The 24595-nt window shown below is 39.0% G+C and overlaps 1 protein-coding gene across 12 annotated transcripts in view; it reads right to left on the reverse strand.

Moving 5' to 3' along the window:
- Nucleotides 1-24595, reverse strand: part of Rabgap1l (RAB GTPase activating protein 1 like) — a 566460-nt gene that overhangs the window by 125653 nt on the left and 416212 nt on the right. For 10 of the 12 annotated variants that reach the window (XM_042258403.2, XM_042258404.2, XM_076547797.1 and 7 more), the window contains one exon: nucleotides 11076-11204. In XM_042258403.2, coding sequence (XP_042114337.1) covers nucleotides 11076-11204 — 129 coding nt within the window. Of the gene's footprint in view, nucleotides 1-11075; nucleotides 11205-20181; nucleotides 20481-24595 lie in introns of those variants that run through there. The other 2 variants (XM_042258407.2, XM_076547807.1) reach the window with 2 other exon arrangements.

Below are 24595 nucleotides of genomic sequence, written 5' to 3' on the forward strand. Positions count from 1 at the left end.
GTCTATTTGCTCTTAAGTGGAACTTTATAAAACTTGACAAATACATGTGAGAAACTTTAGCCTAAACTTTTTAGGACAAAAGTGTCAAGAGGTGGTCAAAGCACAGTGATCCTCAGGTAAGGAATAACAGCGTATAATGCTGTGCCTGGGCAGAGCATAAAATACACACAGACAACACTGAGACATGTGTTGAGCTTGGGCCAAACTGAGTAACAGAAGATTCCATTAGTTAGCTGTGATAACTCTTTGTGTGGTTTATATCCTAAGATTCCTTTACAATAATCAACCTCCAGCTCCCCTGTAAGTATCTGAAAGAGACTGAGTGAGCTCCATACTATGATTGGGGCAGGCAATCCCGTAAGCAATAGTTTGGTTTTATCTTTCTATGAGCAAACACTTGAAAACAACATGAGAGGGATGTTATGATAGTTTGTAGTTTTGAAGATGCTTGTCCATAATCCTTGGTTCTGTTCATTCTTGGCTGGTTCTGCAGCAGCAGATTATGGCAGCAGAAGCATGGTGGAATAGAACTTCCCACCTCTCAGAAGCCAGGAAGCAGCCAGAGAAAATGGGCAGGGACAAGACACATCTTCCCAGGGCCTGCCCCTGGTTACATGCTTACCCCAACCAGGTCCCACCTCCTATTTTCTTTTTAATTAAAAAAAAATTTTAGATTTTTTTTTATGTGTATGAATGTTTTACCTGAATGTATGTCTATGCAACACATGTGCAGTTCAGAAGAGGGAATCAGATCTGTAGTTACAGATGTTTGTGAGTCACCATGTGGGAGCTGGGAATTGTATGTGTGTGTGTGTGTGTGGGGGGGGTCTCTGTGATAAGCAAGTCTAGCAGAGTAACTATCCATGTGAGATAAGAAGGAAGTTTGGGTCAATATGACTTAGTAGCTGGTGCTGACATCATGTGACATCTTCCACAAAGATGGGTTCTATAGATTGACTACATGTAACATCTTCTATAAAGATAAGTTCTACAGATTGAGAAAAAGAAGCTCACTATAAGAGTCTAGGCCTTCTCTCTAGACTCTAGGGGAAGTTCTGGTATGGTGTGGGCCACACAGGGCAAATGTCATCAGGCCATTAGCCATCTCCACTCTCAGCCTTCTGAGCAGAAAAAAGGTTTGAAGAGACAACCCTGCATGTTTAACATTCCTAGTTTCCCTAGTACTTATCTGTGAGCACAAGGACCTCTACGCTTCCTACAGATCCTCTGCGACAAGTGCTTTAAACTACCGAGCCATCTCTTCAGGCCCACCTCCTTACTTTCTACCATCTCCCAATAATTCTATCTTAAATGAAGCAATCAGGGGAGTGGTCCATTCATTAGGTCAGGACTCTACAATTTAATCACCTCAGGAAACCGAGGCACAGACATGCTCAGGGGTGTGCCTTACTGAGCATGTTCACAAATAAGGATAACTATCACAGGTGGAGGAAAGAGAAAACACCAAGGATAGACATTCTAGATGAAAGAGATGGCTCTGTTTCCATAGATGGTAGCAATAGAAAGTCCCCAAGCCAGAGGACTTGTCAGGGAAAAACAATTCTCCATTTGATTGTGCCCTTTGAGGGACAGAATTTTTTCTCTTAGTGGTTTGTCTTTGAGTGGAACTTTATAAAATTTGACAAGCAACTATCTGAGATATGTAAATGGCACACATTTTCTTTTTGGGGTGCTGTGCTCATATGTTTATTTTTTCCACCATATCAAGTATGAAAGCAAATGTTTAATGAGTGATGTAAACAGGAGGAAGAAAAGAAGACACAATAGTAAAATAAGTAGCTATTCAGGGTACTAGATTCAGTTGCTTGCAAATGGCAAATGGATTGAAGGCTTAGAGAAATGAAAATATAAATAACAGCATAGTAAATACAATGTGATTATGTTTTGTTCTAAGTAGAGGCACTGGTATCTGAAACTGCTATGGCTAAGTGTTTGGACTATAGACAGTCCCCAATTTAGAATGACTGAACTTAAAGTACTTTTCAATTGTACTGTGGCATACAAGTGACACACACTCAGTAGAAACCATGCTTGCAATTTTGAATTTTAAATTTGACCTTTACTCTTGTGAGTAGTATGTGTTAAATTCTCATGATGCATTTTGCAGCTAGCCAGAGAATCAAAGGGCAAACAAGCAATATTCTACAGTGTAGTGTGTTGCTAAGCTATGCTTGTTTCAGTGCATTCGGCATTCTAGATTGGTCTTTTTTCATTTAATGGTATTTGCAACCCTGTGATGGACTCACATGCATATATCTAAGGCTGCGGAACATCTTTCTGAGCTCCCAGGAACCAGAGTCACTGCCTTTTTTTTTTTGTCACTGCCTTCTTAAACTAACTTAGTCTAAATACATAAGACATTTCATTTTATTTTTATTTCTAAATAAAAGAACACAATCAAATTATTTACAATCGGCAAGCTACAGGAGACAGAAGAATACTACATTTATTTTCCTGTAAAATCAGATTCCCAAACCAAATTATTAAACAAAATTAAAATATAATCTTAATATTAAATAAAATAGGAGAATAAATACATAACTCAAAGAAATGTGCATTTCATCATAAATAGTTATGGGGAAGTTATGTGCTGTTCTCAATTAAAGAAAAGACCTAAGTCTATTCTCCAACATTGGTAAATATAAATCATAACAACTGGCTAAACATTTCAGAATGGTATATGAAGAAATATGAAAACTCCCCTTTAAAGCACAACCATTAATCTTACTAAGGCTTTCAAAGATTGCTAGGAGAGAATAAGATAGGGGAAAATAAAGTTTCTAGAGAGAGAGAAACTACTAGACAAGAAAGCAATTCTGGCATTCCTTTTTCTTGTTAATTATGTGCAGGGAGAACACAGTACCAATTTGGATTTGTACATTAGGGTACTGTGGTTTACTATTTTTTCTTCTACGAAAGAAACATCCATATAAAAACCAATTTTTGTGTCTCTTTTTTTCTGTAGGGAAAGAGCATTTAAAGATGTGTATGTAGAAAGAATTATTCATGGCAGAAGGCCCAGTTCACCCATCAAGTTAAAATTTCAATGTCTACATGGCTTTCTTCTTAGTGAACTGGCGAAATGGATACAAGGGTAAAAATGAAATGCAGCATCAACCAAAGGAGCCCATGCCTGGTGGTCACTTCAGGACAGCAGAGAGCCCGAGCTGCCTGGGTGTACAAGGTGCCTGGTGCCTACGCAGCTAGGGTTTGTCTTCCACACCTGCAATCAATTGTTTCAGACAACACCCAACATTTCCCTGCTCCTTGCTTCTTGGGAGAAAACAAAATAATGCCTCACATCTGAGGTGCACTGAGGATTAGGAATGCTTTTGGAAGTCTCAAAAGATGGGAAAGGAAAAAAGGAAATGTGTTGATAAATTGCTTCATTATCAGTTACTAATTATCACATTGCTGTACCCTAAAATGTAATGAACATTTTTTCTCTAGCAAGGGATTTTGATATTTAAACAAAATGTCCCAAGGGTGTTTGTCCATGTTACAGAGAGGTCTTTATGAGAGGAGCACAAGACACAGTTTCATGAAATAAAAAAATAAAAGAAAAAAAAAAGAACCTCTTCAATATTGCACACAAGGGCAGAGAATGTGGACCCATGGAATTAACAAAAGCGTGTGTGTGTGTGTGTGTGTGTGTGTGTGTGTGTGTGTGTGTGTGGCTTCTGATAATTCAAAGGAAACCTCTATTTGGGAGAGTACATTTTTATTCACACACAACAACTGGGGCTAGCCATAAATAGCAAACAGCATGAAGAAATTAGAAGCAAATTGATTTAAATATTAATGTTCTTTATAGTTTTGCTCTAGAGTGAAATTGTTTAAGTCTCAAATGAATTAAAATCCATGGTTACAAATATGGATGGAGTTCTGTGGGGGGAAAGTAAAGGAATTCATCACTATCATTAAAATAATGGTTTATGAAGGGTAAGATCAAATTGTATTCATCTATTTTGGAAAATTGGAAATTGACTAGCCCAGCACATAGTTAAGTAACTAGAACATAGTTCAGAATTTTCTGAGGCAATCAGTTACTATGGTAACATCTTGCCACTGGTAGCTGCTTTTTCAGAATGGACTAGGATGATAATTCTGGTATATAAGCCACAGGGCAGGTTAGGATTTTCCAGTTAGCCAAGAGGGGTCTCCCCATTCACTCTCCATACACTCACTTGCCTCTGTCATTTTTGTGTATTCTTCCCTGCATAGTTCAAAGTTTTAGACATGTGATCAGCACAAACCAGAAGCCATGAGCGCCCCATTGTTAGAAAAAAGAGAAGCATATAATAGCAGCTGACTAAGAATGCCAATAGCAACTAGCATGGTTTTACTGCAACCAATTAACCTGACCTGAAAACCAAATGATTTTGACCATGGTATCAGAAAACTACCTTTAAGAATTTTTGAAAAAAAAAAAAGTTTTATCCCTTGAGTAACTACAAATAAGTCATTTAATCACCTCTTTTACTATTCTGTCTATTCATGGAGTTCAACAGTTCTTTGTTGTTGTACTCTTCCTTTCCTAGGTATTTCATCCCAATCTGTTGTTACTTTCTTTCTAATGAGACTTCAGTATCCATTATGGTGACCACTCTCCTGCCACTAGCCTCATCTTCTTGACCCTTGGATGAGCTGGAGGCAGCAGCTACCAGCATAGAAGAATGACTATCAATATTTAGAAATGAAGTGATATGGCTACTAAGTCACTGGTAGATTAAAATTGGCCGGAGCAGGAGTATTTTACGCCATGAAAATTGGCAGGAGCTGCAAATCAGGGATGCTTCCTTTTCTCTTTGCTCTTGTCCTCTTACCCAAGATACATCTTACTCACATATCATCACCATTTCTTTTCTCATGCTGGCAAACCTCAACTAAGGTGGAAATAACTTTCTCCTTTCTTCAAATATACATTTATACTGCTGAAGGTTTCTAGAGAAACCAGAAAACATTTAGATTTTTTGCTATTACAGATTTGTGCTCTTTAATCATACAGTCCAGCAATTCCTTTGTTTTTCTACCATGACTAAAACTTTGCTTTTTCATGTGTTTCAGACTTCTAACTCTACTCCAGTCCCTTTATTCTGGATGCACTGAAGAGAAATAACAGAGCTTCTGATGGAATGGCTCCTTTTCCTCCTCACTAAGCTGTAAAATGGCCTTTACTCCTTATCACTTGCTTATCTTCCCCTGCTGTAATGGAAGAAAGACCTGTTTTTCTGAGATGAATCTCTACTTCCTTGAAGGCCCCTTCACTGTTGATGCATTTCTTTTTCCTTAGTGAATCTTCAGCTTTTCTCTTTCTGTGGTTCTCTCTATTGGCAGGTAGAGAGAGATCTCTTATATCCTCCTAACTCTCTGCACTACAGTCCCATTGGCCCCCCTCTTAGTTTCTGAAAACTATGATACACTCCCCTTTGACAGGCTTTGTACACAAGATTCTCCCACTCTGGAATGCCCCTATCATCTCAGTTCTAGAAAACTTTCCCAGAATTATTGAGTTAAAAAACAGGTTTGTGGGCCGGGCGGTGGTGGTGCATGCCTTTAATCCCGGCATTCGGAGGCCCAGGCAGGTAGATCTTTGTGAGTTCGAGGCCAGCCTGGTCTACAGAGCAAGCTCCAGGACAGGAGCAAAACTACACAGAGAAACCCTGTCTCAAAAAAGAGGAGGAGGAGGAGAAGGAGGAGGAGGAGGAGAAGGAGGAGGAGGAGGAGGAGGAGGAGGAGGAGGAGGAGGAGGAAAGGGTTCATTGTGGCTCAGAGTTTGAGGGCCTAGTGCAGAGTCCAGGGCAAAGATGTAGTGGTTGCAGAAGCTGAGGTGCCGGTCACATGTATCCACAGTCAGGAAGCAGAGGATGATAAATGCTGTCTCAGCTCACCATTCTTTTCATTTAGTCCCAGATCCCAGCCCATGGAATGCTACTGTCAGCCTTTAGGGTGAATCTTCCCATTTCAGTAAAGTAAAAAAAAAAAAAAACAAAAACAAAAAAAAAAAAAAACAGTTTGTGGACTGGTAGTGGTGGAACATGCCTTTAATCCCAGCACTCAGGAGGCACAGGCAGGCAAATCTCTGTGAGTTCAAGGCCAGCCTGGTCTACAGAGGTAGTTCTAAGACAGCCAAGGCTCCAGAGGGAAGCCCTGTCTTGTCAGTTTTGTTTTCTTTGCTCTCATATACCTTTGTTATTGTTCTACTGAACAGAAGTCTTACTTGTAAATACATTTCATTTTTTGTTTGCTTTGTTTTTGGGATAGGGACCCATGTATCACAGGATAGCCTAGAAATCACTCTGGAGTTGCAGATAGCCTTTTGACTGATCATTCTGCCTCTACCTTCATATTATGAGTTCTGGGTTACAGATACATACTAGGGCTTGAACTCAGGTCTTAGTGCATGCTAGAGGTGGTTTGAATGTGAAATGTCCCTTATAGGCTTGTGTGTCTGAATATTTGGCACTAAGCTAGTGGTAATGTTTGAGAAGGTTGTGAACTTTTAGGAAATGAAGTCTTGCTGGAGGAAGTAGGTCACTGGTCATGGGCCTTCAGACTTTATACCATGGCTCCACTTCCTGTTCTCGCTGTGCTTCTTGAGTATGGATGAAGTGTGACCACTCATCCTTCTGTTTTCTACCTCCATGCCTTTCCTTCTTGCTGCTATGTCAGGGCAGACTATATCTCTCTGAGACTAGAAGCTATCCCTTTCTTCTTTAAGTCACTTTTGCTTAAGTGTTCTATCATAAATATGAGGAAGTAACTAAGACAATGGCAAGCACTCTACAGTTACATTCCCATCCCTATAATTTTATTACTAACATGGTCATCTTATTAACACCTTCCTTACAACACGGAAAGCTCTATGAGTTTAGAGGGCATACTTGTTTTTGCTCAGTCTCATATTTTTTGGATTTAGCATAGTACCTGGCATATTGCAGATGCTCAGTGTAAAAATTAAGATTCATTAAGGTTTTAAGCATTTAAAGACTCAACATTCCCGCTCTACAAATTCATCTTATACACATCTTCTCTTTTGCTCTCATATTTATCCTCTAAATAACTTGCTGGCCATCTCTCCCATCTCCTGTCCTCTATAACCATTTAGAAAAAGCTTCTCATCTTTGTTCCTCAATTTATTCACTCCTTATTTATCCTTTTAATGATGGCTCTTATACTTCACTCCACTGAAACTGCTCCCTCTAAGGCCATCCTTTAATGTACTGATCATCAAGTATTGTACAAAGTCCATTTTCCAGTCCTCAGTCACTTACATGACTTCCAGGCACCACTGATACTTGTTTATCTTGTACTCATCATCTTCCTCCTCTTGTGCTAAGAACAGAACCCAGGGGCTCAAATATATTTTTGATAACAATGCCCTTTCCCTTAACATTCATATGTCATATTCTTCTGAGTTCTCCTCCTTTTTAGTTTTGCCTGCTTCTATCCAGTTCTTTTTGTGTGTTTGTTTGTTTGCTTGCTTGTTTGTCAAGACAGGGTTTCTCAGTGTAGCCTTGGCTGTCCTTGAACTTTGCTGTCTGGAACTAGGCTAGCATCTGCCTTCTTCTGCCTCCTGAGTGCTGGGATTAAAGACATGCACCAGCCACAGTTCACTTTTTATGTTTATGCATTGGTCATCAACTTTATTCTCTGAACACTTTGTATCCCCCTTTATGAGAAGTCACTTACTCCATGGTTTTAGTGCTATGACTTCCAAATACCAACTTTTAGCTCAGCTCTTACTTCAATACCCATCTGACTACTGGATATAGTGCTTATGTGGACACAAATGTAGGCAACATAACACGTCTGAACTCATTATCACCCACTGGTACAATGCTGAGTACCTTTACTGGGTCTCTTCCCCTGCCCTAGTGTTCCTCTGACAAGTCTGCCTGCTGATTGTCTTTAAAATCTGGCCATTCTCTCCAGACCACAGCAATCAATGTAGTCACTCCTCACTTGATTACTGCAATGGTGCCTGAAAAGTGCTGTCACCAACATCTAATAAGGCATCTGTCAATGCATTTTCCACACAGCAGCTAGAATGACATTTTTTAAAACATAAATCTGGTCACTTCTGTCTTTTTTTTTTAAAAAAAAAATTTATGTGCATTCGTGTTTTTCCTGCATGTCTGTGTGAGGGTGCCAGATCCCCTGGAACTGGAGTTACAGACAGGTGTGAGCAGCCATGTGGGTGCTGGGAGTTGAACCCTGGTCCTCTGGAAGAGCAGTCAGTGCTCCTACCCACTGAGCGATCTCTCCAGCCCCCATTTCTGTCTTTTATTCAAAACCTCTCAGTGCCTACCAGAGTCCTCAGTTTAAAACCCAGACTGCTTCCCATGGCTTCCCCTTAACCTCGCCAGTCTCCTAACCCCTCATCCCAGAGCCTGCCCCCGCCCTTCTCTCACCCTGACCTCTGATCAGGAACCACATTTAAATCTTGGATATCTGTGCTTTCTCCTCACCTATGGGTTTCTGTATCCTTTCCAAGCCTGCTTACTTCTTTTAATCCCCCAAGCCTCATTTTAATCCTTATTTCCTGAGATCTCTTGCATAGTTCCTGGTGTAAAATAGGCACCCAATACCTTATCTTCCCTCCCTAACTTCCTTCTTCTTTCAGGTTAATGTTGCCTTTTGTATTTTTTTTTAATCATTTTTTTGAAACAGAGTCTCACTATGTAGCCCTGGCTGGCCTTGGTAGGTAGATCAGGCTGCCCTTGAACTCACAGAGATCCACCTGCATCTGACTCTCAAGGACCAAGATTAAAAGCATGTGTCACCAGGCCTGGTGTTACATTTGTATTTTAGAACTGAATATTTTACTTTGAAAGACTTCTAAAGTAACTGTAATCTCAATGTAACCTAGGTAACTGTAATTCTCTGAACAATTAGCAGCTAAAATGTATTTCAAATTTACTTCCTACAAAATTGTTAACAGTCCCCAGCCCTTTGGAATACACCTTCAAAATCTATGAGTAAATATAATTTTTGACTAAGACATTTAGTCCAGCCAACCAGTCCGTGTGTGTGTGTGTGTGTGTGTGTGTGTGTGTGTGTGTGTGTGTGTGTGTTTGTGTGTCCATCAATCTGTCTTGTCTGTCTTTCTGGTTTGTATTTTTAAATAAATGGTATTCCAATAGTGTCTAGCCTGGGCTTCAAACAAATGGAATCAATCCTCCTGCCTCAACCTCCTAAGCGTTGAGATAATAGGCATATGCTACTATGCTCAACTCAAATCATTAGTCTTGAAGGCTTTAGCAACTTTGCATTCAGGATAAAGATTTGTGAGGTGTTTTTTTTTTTTTTTGAGGGAGTGTACTTAGAAAATGATCTTTTAAAATATGGAATTCATTTGAAAGACAAAATAATTTCCTATTCAGTTATTTACTTTCAGCATTGACTTGCACTTTGGGACATTTATAATAATTTATTCTTAAATAAGTTAGGATTAAAAATCAAAATTGTTATTGAGAAAAGTTTTACAATCCTATAATCTGGGCATCATGTTACACACCTTTAATCCCAGAACTCAGGAGGAAGAGGCAGGAGGACCTCCGTGAGCTTGAAGCCAGCCTGGTTTATATAGTAGCCAGCCAAGCTTACATAGTGAGACCCTATTTTGTTTTGTTTAAGTGTTACAGTGGGAATAGTACCTAGAAGAACTCCAAATCAATTATTTATTAGGCTCATATAATTATATCTTAAGTAATAAGCCCATTAAATTAATAGAAACTTGTTTTATTTGCTCATTTCAACATCTAGAATGAGCTTGCCTTGTCCTCTCACAACTATATTTACACATACTGAAAATTTCAAGGTTTGGTCAGGTTTTTACTACTATCAATTTGTTTCTTCTCCACTGCTACTATCCTGGTTCAGCCGCTCATATCTGTCCATGGGATAACTTCAGGTTCTGTGTGCTCTCTCTCCTTCTTACCCATCTTACTTCTCAGAACCCTGAACAAAGTATTCTTCCCTGCCAGGACCCCCACTTCAAAGTAAATCTAAATATAACAACTGACAACTCTTGGCTCCTTGTGGGCACTCTAACTTCTACTCTGATTTCATACACTCCTCTCTAGCTCCACTGGCCTACATGTTATTCTTTAAATTCACAAGGCCTGAGCTGGTGTCAGGATGTTTGAACTAGTTATTCCCTGCCTGAAACATTATTCCCCAGGACATGTCCATAAGTTATCCTTTGTCTCATTCATTTCCCATTGGGGTCTACATACATTAGTAAAACATCACAACTCACCTTTTTCCTTTTTCTTTCTTCTTTTTCTACATCTACTTAATCGTCTTCTAACATAAATAATGTATGTTTATTATTTATGGTCAGTTTTCTTCTTCAATAATATAAGGTCCATAACACTAGTCTATCTGTCTAATAAACACATTTATATTTCTGTCATGGTTAGGTAAATATATTCTGGAGGCATAAGTATTGATATTAGCAAACTGGTTCAAAATCTTTTAGAGAAAATACACTCTCCCACCTTAATTTTCATTTGTCTGGATACAGCTTTCAACTTTAAGTTAATTTATAAGATTTGTTTAATCAGACACATGACACAGACCAATATATCTACAGATATCTGGTAGATGTGAGGTGGCTTCTGGACAGATCAGGACTCAAGCTGCCGACGTACCTTAGAAAAAGGGAAAGACCTGCTTGGCATGTTTTTCCTGCTCTGTCCTAAATAATCTTAAAACAGATGGCAAAAGCTAAAATACCAAGTCTGCTGCCATGGAAACCACTATTATAGCAGCCCATTCCAGAGCCCCACCTAGAAGATAAATGTTTGCCTCCCTTTTATTACAATTTGAGCCACTGACCTTTCGCTTTAAGTCCTACTAAAAGGTTTAGAACAACTATCAATATCCTGGATGACACAAAAGTCTAGGAGAGACTAGTTTGTACACAAAGACTCTAAAACACACTCAGAAACCAGCAACAACAGACACAAAAATTTAACATTATTTTCTGTGTTTATGTTATTCTACATGCAAATTATACTGTTATCATGTAAGTTCATGGATCTTACTTTAATATTGCAAGCCTGCTCCATCAATCTTCTTGCATTCTCTTCTGCCCGGTATCTTTTTGGAAGCTGAACTCTGAAGAACTTCAAAGCACCTTCGAAATCAGCCTGCAGGAGGTCTTCCTTTGAGGTCTGAAAAACAATCACCAAGACACATCACCACACTTCAGCCTGTGCGCATTATATGAATAAATGTATTACAAAAAAGAATGTTGATTTTCATGAATATACTTTTAGAAGATGCTTTTAGTATTTCTACTATTCAGAACATATTGCTATGTTACCTGCTGAAATTATCAATCATAAAGCAATGTAAGAGACAATTATTAACATATTAACTTTTAATTCATATTATATGGAAATTATAATAGTGGATCCCAGCAAAGTTTATTGAGCTTGAAGAAAAAGCAAACAAATACACAAAAAACAAAGCAAAAAAAAGAAAGAAAGAAAGAAAACGAAAAAGAAAAAAGAAAATGAGTAAACTCTAGATTAATCTGTGACTTTACCTTGATGAGGATTTTAAAGATTATTAGAAATCTCATTGACAACACAAATAAAGCAATCAAAGCTCATCAGAGTTACATAATAAACACCTAATGGGAAGATCACTTTTCAACTAATGACAACCGCAACTCAAGTGAAGAAAACAAGAAATTGATCTGACATCTAAAGAATGCCATGGACAGGTAATCAGAGCAAACCACTTAACTACTGACTTCTTACTAAAAGCTTGTTAGCAAAATCCACTGTTTTAAAAGTCACCATGTGGAAATCAGTAAGAATATCTGCACATACAAAAATGATGGAAAGGAAACAAAACAAAATGTTTGCCTAGATAAAAGGATCATGAGTGATTTTTTTTCTAGATTTTGCAGTACTTTCTGCAATGTTCTAGTAAAAAATTAAAAACAGCTGTGGCAAAATCTCTGATACACACTAAGAATTTAGGTAGAAGGGTACGTAAAAATAAGTAAAAATGAAAATTAAATATTTCAGCCAGGAAAAATGGCACAGGCTTGACATTTCAACACTAAGGAGGCTGAGATAGGTAAATCACCATGAGTTTGAGGCCAGCTGAGGTTGTGTAGTGAGTCCCAGTACACTTATCTCAAAACATACAAACACGCATGCAATGAAATGTTTTAAAGATATCACTTAATTGACATGTTTTCTCCCGTATGTGAATGTTAACTTCCAACCTTTAGAGATGTATGTTTTAACTGGAACAGCCATAGAGGTTAGAAAACTCTATGGGCTCCTGGAGGAGGAGGGGATCTTTTAAGGGAAGGAGATAGAATACAGTAATATAAAGGGAGAAAGGAAAGTAATGGAACAGGAAGGGTCAAACAGGGAAAGGTGGGAGGGCAGGGTAAAGGAGGGATGCCTAGCACTAAAGGCCCTTTGAAAAAGCCGTATGGAAACTTAGTACTGCAGAAGCATCCTAAAATGAATACTTTACAGCTATTTAAAAAGTTTAAATGGAGTCACACTAGGATGAGGGGACAATGCCCCAATTAGGTGCCACATGATAGTGAACAAAACCCCCAGTACCAGGAATGGGTCATCACTTTTTGTGTTGTTGTCCAGTGTGGTCCCACAGACCCACAAACATTACAGGGTATTGTTATTGCTCTTGGTTACCCTTCAGAACTTGAGAGTAAGATCCTAATGCTGAAGACACCATATAATTGAGTCGTAAAAGCTGGAGAAATCAAGTGGGTTCTGATCTGTTAGCTTGGCTACCTGATTATCTTTCTCTCTCTCTCTCTCTCTCTCTCTCTCTCTCTCTCTCTCTCTCTCTCTCTCTCTCTCTCTCTCTCTTTTCTGAGACAGGGTTTCCTCTGTGTAGTTTTGGTGCCTGTCCTGTCTTGCTGCAAACCAAGCTGGCCTCAAACTCACAGAGATCTGCCTGGCTCTGCCTCCCGAGTGCTGGGATTAAAGGCGTGTGCCACCACTGCCTGGCTACGACCAGATTTTCTAAATCCACTGAAGACCCGATATCAAGCCTGGGCATTGAGCTCACATAAATGGACAAAGGGATGAAGAATGAAGAATACTTTCTCTTCACACACTGAATTAAATTTAGTCCGGTGGGAATGGAAATGTAGACCAAGGTGGTTCTTGGGAGGAAGCCACAGTTTCAAAGGCAGTGCTTTGTAGGTCTCCCTATGAGGGCTCTGCTGAAGCCATCACAGGTTGAGTCTCTGTATAGCAGAAGTCAAATCACCTGGTGGCTGTCCGCTTCAAGACACTGTGGGCAGGCTGGCAAGATATCCCTATGGCTAAATCACTTGCTAGATGTACTGGTTAGTTTTATATCAACTTGACACAAGATAGAGTTATTTGAAAGGAGAAAATCTCAACTGAAAAAATGTCTCTATAAGATATGGCTATAGGGCATTTCTTAGTGATTGATGGAGGAGAGCCCAGCCCACTGTGGGTAGTGCCATCCTTGGGCTGGTGGTCTGAGTTTGTAAGAAAGCAGGTTGGGCAAGTCATGATGAGAAAGCCAGTAAGCCTCCATGGGCTCTGCATCAGCTCCTGCCTCCAGGTCCCTGCTCTGTTGTGAGTTCCTGTCCTGACTTCCTTGGATGATGAACAGCAATGTGGAAATGTAAGCCAAATAAACCCTGTCCTCCCCAACTTCCTTTTTGGTCATGATGTTTCATCATAGCAATCGTAATCCTAACTAGGACACTGTGTAAGCCTGACAACCTGAGTTTAATCTGTAGCATTCATGTAAAGGTGGAAGGAGAGAACACACTTCACAAAATTATTCTCTAATGTCAACCTGTGCCTGGGTATGTTCCCACCACACACACACACACACACACACACACACACACACACACATTGATGATGATGATGATCATGATGATGATGATGGTGATGGTAATAATAAGAAAACACTATTAGCTTTGGCTTGTGGAACTCAGTTGAACCCAAGAAGTAAATGAGCAATGGCAACCACATAACAAGGATGCCTAAGATTGGAAATTTAGAATTGGCACCTCAATCTCTGGAAGGTACTTAGGACATAAAGGGAGTCAAATATGATTGCAAACATTGAAATAAGTTCATTATAATTTCAACTCTGCCTAGCTTATGATGTTGCACACATTTTTCCATCTTGAAAATGAAGTAAGCTAAGGTATAGGAATCCACTTTGTTAAGTCCAAAACAAACATAAGGGATAGATAATGATTTGGTAAGTTACCTTTGCTTTACTCAAATATTCCTAGATAATGATACTTTGTGGTTAAAAACAGTGCTTACACTCACTGATATTCTTAATTCCACAAAGAGAGATGTCTAGGGCTAGAGAAGGTTGTTTAGTGGTAAGAACACTGAGAGTGCAAGCATAAAGACTTGAGGCTGAATCTTTGCACCCATGTGAAAAGCAGGGTGTAATGGCTCTCACATCTGCAACTACAGTGCTATGAGGGGTAAATACAGAAGAACTGCTACAGCTTGCTGGCCAGCCAGCCTAGCTCCAGGTTCAGTGAGCTGAAATAAGACAGAGAATGATAGAGGGGGACACCCAGGTGTTCTCCTCCAGTATCTGTGCACATGCCTAAGAGAGCACATCTGCACACATGTGAGCATGCACCTCTCTCTCCCATTCATTCATTATAAAAAATAAAGCATTCTATAGTCTCTACTCTAATAATTCATATTTTTTCTTGTGGATTTCAATATAACTAGTTTCACTGTGATGATAAAAACATATGCCACTAGGCAAAGGGCACTTAAAAACCTCTGTTGGGGGCCAAAGAGATGGGTCAGTGGTTGAGTACTTGTTGCTCTTGCAGAGGACTTAGGTTCTGTTCCTAGCACCTATACGGTAGCTCACAACCACCTGCAATTCAAGTTCCAGAGGATCCAATGGCTTCTGCCAGCTCGGATCTGCCAGCACTGCATGCGCATGGCACACAGACATACATACATGCAGAAAACCCACACACATAAAATAAAGTAATAAAATTAGAAATAAAAAAAAACTTGTTTCTGTGTGTTTTAAAGACAACCTGCAGTCCTACTTTGATTCCAAAGGGGTTTTCTTCCAAAGTTCTATCTTTAAGAGACCTCGATAACCATTAAGTGTCACCTGAAATACCTTTGTAATGCCATAAGCAGATTATAAGCTTATAGGGATAACTCTCCCTTTTCTGACAACTGTATCTAAGAGGTTTTCCCTCTACAAATGAGGTATAGACACTATACTTTGCAAAGATTTGGATGTTTCACTAAGAATTTAACAGAAAATATGTTTTATTATTGTTTTTGGTGCTGGGAACAGAACTGGGACCTCACCCATAGTAACCATATGCTCTACCCTCAAGCTATATATATATATAGTTTGCTTTATAAAATAATTTTAAAAAATAGTAATTTATCTATGTGTGTATATGTGTACGTAGAAGGTTCACTCTATGCTTGTTTTTGGTTTTGGATTACACAGTCATGGCTCCTCATGTAAAAGCAAAATGGAGGGGTGGTAAACTTGCCCATGTATGCATGCTTATAGAGCCCAAGGCTGACAACAAGATGCCTTCCTCAATTGCCTCTCCACCTGATGTTTTCAGTCAAGGTCTCTCCTTGAACCTGAAGTTTATCACTTCAGCTAGGCTGTGGCCCATGAACTCATGGATCCCAACTCTCTTCCATGGTGCTGAGGTTACAGGCACACACCATCACACAAGGCTTTCACGTGGGTGCTGGGGATTAGAATTCACATTTTCCTTCTCCCAAGCTCTTGACCCACTGATACAACTCCTCAGCCCAAGGAAGACAAGTTTTGAAAGTTTAACACAAAGCTTCACAACTCAGAAACAAACTTCCTGGCATTTTGTTACTTTGCTTGTTCTCTTGCTCCATCCTCCCCACATCCCTTAAATATATACTACATACATGAAAAACTTTATATATTCAGATTCTGAGTAGCACTGAACTTGTTTTATTAAATGCATATGCTTCACAGATGTCAAACACTAATATTATTGCTAATCTAAAACACAAGGAGAAGTGCTTTCTATGAAAATAAAACATGTGTCAGCCAGGATTACTAGTTCTAATACACACGAATTAATAATTACCTGGCTATGATGATGATAATGATGGGTATAATTAGGCTTATAGTTGTATGAATATTAATCCCTGACAGTGAAGAGAGGCTTAGGATTTCATGATGATAAGTTTTAAGCTTTAAAAATGTTCCCCTAGGGGCTGGGGAGATGGCTCAGCAGTTAACAGCACTGGCTGCTCTTACAGAGGACCGGGTTCAATTCCCAGTATCCACATGGCAGCTCACAACCGTCCATAACTACAATTCCAGGAGACCCAATACCTTTCCACAGGCAAAACAAAACACCAATGCACACTAAAAATAAACAAATAATTTTAAAATGTACCCCTAATAGGAAGACTGACACTTCTGTAATCAAACCAAGTACCCCTCAAAAGATATCCTGGCTTCTGACCACAGAGATAGAGGTAAAAAAGGAGACATCCTGTCTCTAGTAGTCTCTTACTTTTGCTTAAAACAAATATTTCAGAAAAGCCCACAAACTAAGAACATACTAAGGCATATTTTGAGACCATAAGAAATTTCATCAAAATGAAATATTGCAATGGTAACTAAATAGGCATCTAGAATATTTTCTTTAAGACGCGCGCGCGCACACACACACACCTCTCAATCTTACTCGTAGTCCTTTGAACTCACTGTGGAAATACTCATGATATCAGTATTAACACTACAGTTGACAGTAATTTTAATATATAATGACATGATTATAACTTCTCATGTCACATGATTGCAAAAAGACAAACCCTAGAGAGAAAAGAATTCTGACTGTGAAGAGAGTAAAAGCGTTTCTTCTCCCTGCCAAAGTTCACTTGCAGCACACAACCTCTGGCCATGAGCCAATGCTGACACCACTTTGAATGTGTTTTCCCACTGAAAAATTCAGTGTTAGAATAACACATTTTCAAGTGACTTTTCTTTCTTTCTTTCCTTTCTTTTTTTTTTTCTTTTTTTTTTTTTTTTTTTTTTTTTTTTTTTTTTTGGTTTTTCGAGACAGGGTTTCTCTGTGTAGCTTTGCGCCTTTTCCTGGAGCTCGCTTGGTAGCCCAGGCTGGCCTCGAACTCACAGAGATCCGCCTGGCTCTGCCTCCCGAGTGCTGGGATTAAAGGCGTGCGCCACCACCGCCCGGCTTTTTTTTTCTTTTTTAAAGAAGCAAATTGGTTGGAAATAGTTTGAACATCTGAGTTTTAGTTCCAGGTGTTTCTATTCTAAACTTCTAAGTACTCTTGGATGAGTAAATTTTACTCAGGGTCTCTACTTAGTCACAAATTCTAGGTGAGTATTTAGGGGGAAAACTTTCATGGTTCTTTTCTCATCTGCACTATTTTTACTCTAAATAATCTTTTTTTTTTCTTTTAGTTATGATGTCCACTAGCATTTCTATTTACCCTCCCCCTTCTAAGAGTCTTTAGAAGAGGAAAATGTTTAGTTATGTATAAGGTGTTTACAGCTGTTTGGGTATTTTAATTCCAATAAAGAAACATGTTTGCTAAGTCATCACATGGAGCTGATGCATTGTGTTAATATCTAAAACAAAGTACTTGTATCTGATCTATCAAGGGGAATTGTTCTTTACAGTCTGTACCTTTGAAGGCAAGAAACAGATTCTAAATGTGTATCCCCTGTTCAATCAATGGTCTCTTACACAAGCTTCATGCTCTAATTCTCGGATGGTCTCTCTGTGAATTAGGAACAATAAATAAAGCTTAGTGCTCAAATCAACAACTCTGATTGGATGAATCATCATACTTGCTTGGTTTTGTTTCTGTTTTTAAATGAGACACTTTGCAGCATAGGTTGGCCTGGAGCTCACTATATAGCACAAGCTGACCTTTGGCCTCAGTCTCCTGAGTGCCAGGATCACAGGCAAGCATAGTCATGTCTAGCATTGACTTAAAAAAAAAAAACAAAAAAAAAACTTATTTATAATGAAGAAATTTAGTGAAATTTTAAAGTAAAATAGGGGATCTGTAATGTTTATATGTATTCATGTTTAAAACATGACTAAAAAAGCAGTCATGTTTTAAACTTCAATCTTGTCCTCTTGACTGGAAATGGAAAGATAAAGATACTGCATGTGGCAGAATCCCTCTTGGGACAACCCCATGCTGACCAGCCATCAATCCTGAACCATCAGTCAGTCCCATAACATATGTTGAAGACCTGAACCCACTCACCCATTCCCCAGTATATAAGCTAGTGGTAACTCCTTGGATAGTAGATCCCAATTCACAGCCACCATGTTACATTAATTAAAGGACTTCCCAAATATAAACCACATATAACCAAGATTCTATCAACAGTCTTTCAAGGATAACAGTGTACAATAAGGGCAGAGATTTCCAAATGGCTACAGACACAGCTCAGCATATGCTGGTCACATGCCATACAGCTAGCATTATTGTCTAGGCTCTAAAATGTACAGTCCAAACAATCCTGAGGGAAGCACTTCAGATACCTCATGTGGCAATCAGATTTGTCCAGTTGTGACATATGTAACCTCACTAAGATCTCAAGTTTGGGAGCCCAACTCCCTGTGGATTTTATTGATAATTAAATGTTTTTAACTAGAACATTAAATTTATCTCTAGTACAGATATGAATGTGAGACATCTTCGTAGCTACCAATTCTTGTTTTACTTCAAAACACGGAAAATGTAAATGTCAAACAGGCTACACCAGATGACTGTGAAGTCACCAATAGAAGCCCTCAAGTGGTGGTGAAGTAGTCTTTAAGATATGGAAATTTGTTACATTCAGAGAAAAGAGGAATTGGTTTAAATGTATATTAGCAATTCCTAGTGTCAAAATTTCTGAACTTAAAAATAAAACAAAACTCATTTCTAACAGAATTATGATCTTTCAGTTTTCTCTCTTGTAAATTAAACTGAATTAGGAAAGCAATGGTTTCACCTAAGCATTAAAACATATGTATTCAGCTTTGCAAAAATTCTGCCCTATATGGAAAAGTAATTGTTAAATTTTTCAAATAACCTCCCTATAATTGCATACTGCTCATCATACCTAACTTCATCTTGCAATGAACAGACTTTTTTCATGGTGGGAAATTTCTTATACACATAGCTACAGAATGTCTGTTGTGATCAGACAGAAGAAATGGAGGAAGAGAAGTGAGAATTAAATACAGTTTAATAAATCCTGTACCGAAAAGATATGCATCTAGAGAATCTTATGAATCTGGAATAGCATTAAAACTCCATCCTATAAAACAGACAAAGCTGAGATATTTTTTTCAATTATCAAATGATGGTATAGGACTATTGTGGACCAATTATATCACCCAACAGTTGCTAGGCACAGCTCTGGAACCACTGAAGAGAAACCATGCCACAGCGTTTGTGGGTATTTAATTTTAACCCTTGGTAGGAAATAAGGAAGGATGATTTTTTTTCTCTTGTTCAGGAAATCAAATAACAAACCAGCTCGACTTCTCCGACTCACAGTACAGATCCAGTAGCTGTATGCTGTTTTATAGACACACAGTTCAATCACCCCAGGAGAGAAACCTGCAATTTCCTACACAAGGATTTTTAGGTAATAAATCCCCATTGCCCAAATCTAATTGGCAATCATGTTGGTGGGGCGGGGGCGAGGAGAGGGGAAGCCAGCCACACAGAGTCTGGATAGATGGCTATTTCTGTTGTAAAATTTAACCCTTTGGGGACACAGATAACAGAATACCCACATCGAGTTTTGGAAATTTCTGCTTCATTGCTAAGCCTAGCAGCCTGAAAATCTATTTGTTCCCCTTGCCACAGAGATAATGCCACTGATATGACCCCCGACTCTGAGAAAATAGCCATAATTTCCTATAGCCAATTAAGGAGTGGCATGGTCCAGGCTTCAAGGAAGCTACACATCAGTGGCCACTCAGCCCTTCCTTCTCAGTAGAAAAGGTTGAAAGGGAAGAAAACAGGAACACAAGCCTCCAGAGTGACATTCTCACAGAGGACTACATAAATTCTCTACAAATTAAGTTCAATGAAAAAACAGTCTCACCGCCAGAAGCCTGGGCACAAACAGCCGATGCCCCATCCCCAGAAGTTCCAGCACTCGGCATGCATACTCATTCACCAGCTTGCTCCTCTCGTCGTGCATGTCCTGGGACTTTCTGACAGGAGGTGTAAGCTTAGCAGCTGGGGCTGGGCAGGGTACCCCTTCTTCCATGAGCAATAAATAGGTATCCAGAATGAGGAAGCTGGATCTCTCATCCACAATCCTAACAACTGCAGAGAGAGGGGAGCCAGGCTACGTCTCCCCAGGAGGATGCACAAGATGGTCTACGATGGGAACTGTCAGCTAATGTCGCCACAAGAAAAACATTTTGGCTAAATTATCAACTATGCATAAGCCCTGGAGTAGATTGGAGAATGAAATCAAAGGCTGATGTAAATAAAAAATGGCAAAAACAACTGAATCCTGGAAAAATGGCCAGGAGCGGAGCAGGAAGAGTTCAGATGCATGTGTAAAGATGGACAAGCTGCTCAGAGGGCTCTAGCATGTGTGACTGTGTGACTCAGGGTGTGTGTGTGTGTGTGTGTGTGTGTGTGTGTGTGTGTGTGTGTGAGAGAGAGAGAGAGAGAGAGAGAGAGAGAGAGAGAGAGAGAGAGAGAGAGAGAGAGAACGAGAGAGAGATCTGTGTATGAGCAGGCGGCAGTAGCAATAGCCAGGAAGCCAGGGCAGTTGTGAAGCTGCAAGGAGAAAAGGATGAGCTCATTGCAATCCGTGATTCCTGACAAGCAGCCCTGCTGCTGTGGCTGTCGCTGCTGCTGCCCGGTTACTGCTGCTGCTGCCACCGCGCTGCCTCTAGCTGTGAATCAGTAATGAAGGGGTAAGAAAGGAAGGGGAGCGAGCAGAAGGGGGAGGTAGGTGAATGAGCATGCAGAGTGAGTCTCAGGGGAGAATGCTGTAATAAGAAGCCAATGGCGAGCCACTGGACAGATAGGCTTCCCCTTCCCAGTCTACCTTCAATCAGTGTTAGTCTGACAGTTTATGCTGTTGAATCCCAAATGCACAGACAGATAAACTAGCTTCTCCTTACATGTGGTGCTCACAGACAGACAGACAGCCAAAAGGCTGGCCCTTCCTATTCACTTTTGCTTTCTAGCAAGAACAGATAGAAATCTGATCTTATTCTGTGTGTTTGAAATGGGAAGCTCCAGTCCTGTCATGTTACCCAAATCTCCAGACAAGATCAGTGTTGGGGTAAAATGACAGACTATGAACAGAGGAGCATGCACCAGCATTCAGTTAGTGACACACCCTCAAGCTGAAGAGTTTAGGAAAACGCTGTGACTTTTTGTAATTGCAGTGTTACAATACAACACACTGGGAAGGCTGATCACATTTACATACATGTAATATGCTAAAACACAAAAACCTACAGTGTAAGTAAATACTAAGAGTACTATTTAGAAACTATTAAAGTTGAAATTCTTAAAACAGCTTTCATATGCCACAGACCTGATAAACAGAAGCTTAAAACAGTAATTTAATTCTTATGTTTTATTAGACAAAACAAAATATAGTTTTGACCATCTCTGATGAAATAAATTCTCCCCTAAAGAGGCTGCTAACATTAGGTTTAACCATGGTTTAAAATTTGTAAATCTCCAAGCCAGGCCTGTAATCCTAGCACTCAGGAAGCAGAGACAGGCAGATCTCTGAGTTTGAGGCCAGCCTATCACAAAAGAGCTGCAAATACGGAAGCAATCAAATGCAAATTTACTTACTGACATGTACTTGCAATCCAAACAAAAGAGAGAGAATAAATATAGTAATGGGATTATAGGGAAATAAGAAGGGATCTATTGCCTCCTTCAACAGAATGTTGTTTTATTTAATTCCCAGAATATCAGCAAAGAAAACTAAAAACATAAAAACAAACAAAAAAGAAAACAAACCTTAAGATTCCATCTGGAATGGTGATACACACGTATATATAATTCTAGCACTTGAGAAGCAGGAGGATCACAAATTCAAGGCCAGCCTGAGCTACATAGCAAAACTCTTGACTCAAAAACAAAGGGCTGAGGATGTAGTTCTGTGGTAGAACATTTGCCTGACATTTACAAGGTTCTTTTTTTTTTTTAAACATAATCATATATGTATGTAACAATTAATGAAAAAAAGATACCATGAATTTGAAAGAGAGGAAGGAGAGGTATATGGGAAGGAAAAGGAAATGGGAAATGGTATAATTAAACTATAATCTCAAAAATTAAATAATAAAAATACAGATTAAAAAACAGAAAAACTTTTATAAAGTACAATTTTTACCATAAAAATTATTGGATCTAGTGTATGTGGTGTATGTGTGTGTGTGTGTGTGTGTGTGGTGTGCTTGTGTGCTGTGTGTGTGTATTTTAGTTCCTAAGGTTTAGAGGAAACTTTTATTAGGCTGCCTTAGAATGGGACAGACTAAGGAAGAAGTTCTTAGTCTTTTATTCTACACACACACACACACACACACACACACACACACACACACACACACACGGGTGTCTTATTTTTACCATGTCTACACCCATGTACCTGAAAAAAAGTAAGACAGTGCTACTTAACGTGACCGTGAAAAACACTGTCATAATTCAGAACTCAGAACATTCAGGCTTGCAGAGGAAAGAAGAATTTAGTGACTTATTAGCTTACAGGAATTTTCTTGCAAAAAGGGTCTTTTTTTTTTTTTTTTTTTTTAAAGTTTTTAGTTTTTTTGAGACAGGGTTTCTCTGTGTAGTTTTGGTGCCTGTACTGGATCTCACTCTGTAGACCATGCTGGCCTCGAACTCACAGAGATCCACCTGGCTCTGCCTCCTGAGTGCTGGGATTAAAGGCGTGTGCCACCACTGCCCAGTGCAAAGAGGGACTTACATATCCCAGATTAAATTTGAATGCTCTCTGTGTGTATGCTGGCCTTGACCTTCTGGTCCTCTTGCCTCTGCCTTCATGTTCTAGAATTATAGATGTATGCCACATGCCAGTTTATAACAATTCATCTAATCTTTTTTATAAAGGGTACAGAGATATTTCAATTCAAATGACTTAGTATCAAAGAACACTTCAGACATTTAAGTTTTTCCCATATAAACTAGAAATGATAAACTTCTTTCCCAAAAGGATTCTGGTTAAAAAAAAAAAAAAGCAAAAATTAATCAAGTCATTGCAGAACTCTATGGTTTGGCTCTGATGCTTACAAAGTAAATTTTAAGTAGTAAATTCAATAATTAAAATTTAGTATCAGCAAGAAAAGTAGTTAAAATATTTTGGTACATTTGATAACAACTATGTAAGAGTCATTATAACAGATAGTCATAGATATCAGTTTCCCCAATTTCCCTACCATGCTGCTCCTGTGCATGCCTTCAGCTTATATTTTGTCTCATTCCCATTTTCAGTTGTCCTTTCAGACTGAATCTTTGCCATATTAAGAAAAATAACTATTCTAGGATGTCATTCAGGGAAGTGGAAGCATGGATTCTGGGAATTTTTAAAGCAATAGAAGAGCTACAGTCATCTCAGAATTTCTTCTTCTGTCTTCCAAGCTCACAATACTTTACTTACTGCTCAAGTAAGCCAGTAACAAAACAAAGAACATTTTCTTAAGAAAAAGATTTGACTTATATAGATGTTCAAAAAATTGGAACAGCAACTTCTGTGTTAACTAGTTCATAATACATGATTTCTCAAATTTTCTTACATTACCATAATAGAGGGGTTTTTCTTCTTTTTTTTAATTCTAAGAAATATCTTCATGATAACAAGGGAGTTTGGATAAATCATCCACAAAAGAGGACAATCTTTCTTTATCTACCTAGCTTCTCTGCTGGAGTTCTGCAAATAAATCTGACCACAGGCAGGACAATAATCCAAGTTCAACACCTACAGAGTGCCCACACATGGAGGCACCGAGGAATAAGGCATTTGGAGAAGTGGCAGGTCCTCACTTGCATAGCACTTTAATAAAGAGCAATATTTGTTCAGAGAAATAACACGGCAAAGAAAAAGCACATTGAGCTTCTAGGGTGACAAATTGCAGGACAACAAATAAATGGAAAAACTAATGTAGATAAGTATTACTTAAAAGGCCTCCGAATACACTCCATATTGTAGATGGTCCATGTCATTCTCATCTCCATCCCTAAGGCTGCTAGCTTCTTCCTGGTATGGGGAATGGAAAGAACAGCTTCACAAGAGGCATTTATGCTCTACTTTTAGGTAAAGAGTTTGTCTTATGTCTGCCTTTCACAACTAGCTCAAAAGAACCCTTCTGTCAGAATCTTATGTTTGAGTATGGTACTCTCTAACTCACTTGCACTGAGAGTGGAATAAGGGAAAGGGCCAGCAATGGTCCCAAAGCCACAGTGCAATAATTAGAAGTGTTATTTTCTGGTCTGCTGGAAAGCAAGTGATCAGT

This window comes from Peromyscus maniculatus, chromosome 11 (genome assembly GCF_049852395.1).
Source record: "Peromyscus maniculatus bairdii isolate BWxNUB_F1_BW_parent chromosome 11, HU_Pman_BW_mat_3.1, whole genome shotgun sequence".
NCBI lineage: Eukaryota > Metazoa > Chordata > Mammalia > Rodentia > Cricetidae > Peromyscus > Peromyscus maniculatus.